The sequence below is a fragment of the Opisthorchis viverrini genome (assembly GCF_000715545.1).
Source record: "Opisthorchis viverrini unplaced genomic scaffold opera_v5_22, whole genome shotgun sequence".
Classification (NCBI taxonomy): Eukaryota; Metazoa; Platyhelminthes; class Trematoda; order Opisthorchiida; family Opisthorchiidae; genus Opisthorchis; species Opisthorchis viverrini.
Window position 1 is genome coordinate 1,070,097 of NW_008751678.1, and position 835 is coordinate 1,070,931.

The 835-nt window shown below is 51.6% G+C and overlaps 1 protein-coding gene across 1 annotated transcript in view; it reads left to right on the forward strand.

Annotated features, from left to right (window-relative positions):
• Window positions 1-328: 328 nt before the first annotated feature.
• The window catches only part of T265_01964 (hypothetical protein), a gene marked incomplete at both ends in the record, with an annotated part of 9,003 nt that continues 8,496 nt past the window's right edge, over window positions 329-835 (forward strand). Inside the window, 2 exons of the mRNA XM_009166102.1 lie at window positions 329-520; window positions 613-745. Of these exons, the coding sequence (XP_009164366.1) occupies window positions 329-520; window positions 613-745 (325 nt within the window). The remainder of the gene's footprint in view (window positions 521-612; window positions 746-835) is intronic.

Sequence of the window (835 nt, forward strand, 5' to 3'; positions counted from 1 at the left end):
CGATAATGGACGGTTGCCCAAAACAAGCTGACTGTTTAATGTAGCCCAGTTTGTTCAAACGACTGAGGCAGTTTGTGGATAAGTGCTTTAACACTCGCTGCGTCCGAAGGTGGGGATTTGAGAGATCTGCTACCAAAGATTTAATAGCCGGGTTTGAGTCCAAAACTCCGAGGGAATTCTGCGGAGTACTTGCCCGCCTCATGCCTTGCGGCTTTCGAGAACTGTTCTTTGTCTGTAGGGTTTTCTGCCCCTCCCCCCTGAAATTCCGGTTTGTGCAGACCTTTTGATTCTGGAGGACGTAATTTTTCCCTCGCAGTTGAAATGTTCGATGAGCGCTACATGTAGCTCGTGCAATACCACCTTTCGGATAACCGGATTCCGTGGATTCCGTCACGAAAAGTCTGGACCTTACCGTGGCGTGGCGGTTTGTGACCAGGTTGGTTCTGACGAACGCAGTCTCCTGGCCCTCCAGGTTGGGGGTTGGAACATGTACGGCGACTTGTTCCGTAGAAAAGGTAATGTAATGTAATTTCCCGCCAAACACCGCTGCCTTGCGGTTAGGCTTTTGAGTCAAAGGCTTTGGTTGAGGACCCTAATCGTCTTCCTGTCTAGGTATGGGGACCCTGTCGGTATCCCAGCCCTCGTACAACCATGACCTACACAGCTAACAATACTCTCCTGCCACATTGGCCGTCGCGTGGTGCCATCAGCCGGGTCGCCTTACTTGCTGCATACAGCAGGGCGGGTAAGCGAAAACAGGCTACTGCTGACGCCTCCCTTCTTACACTTTCACGTTTTCCGTCTTCCACCCTCCCCCGCCCAAATTTGAATACTT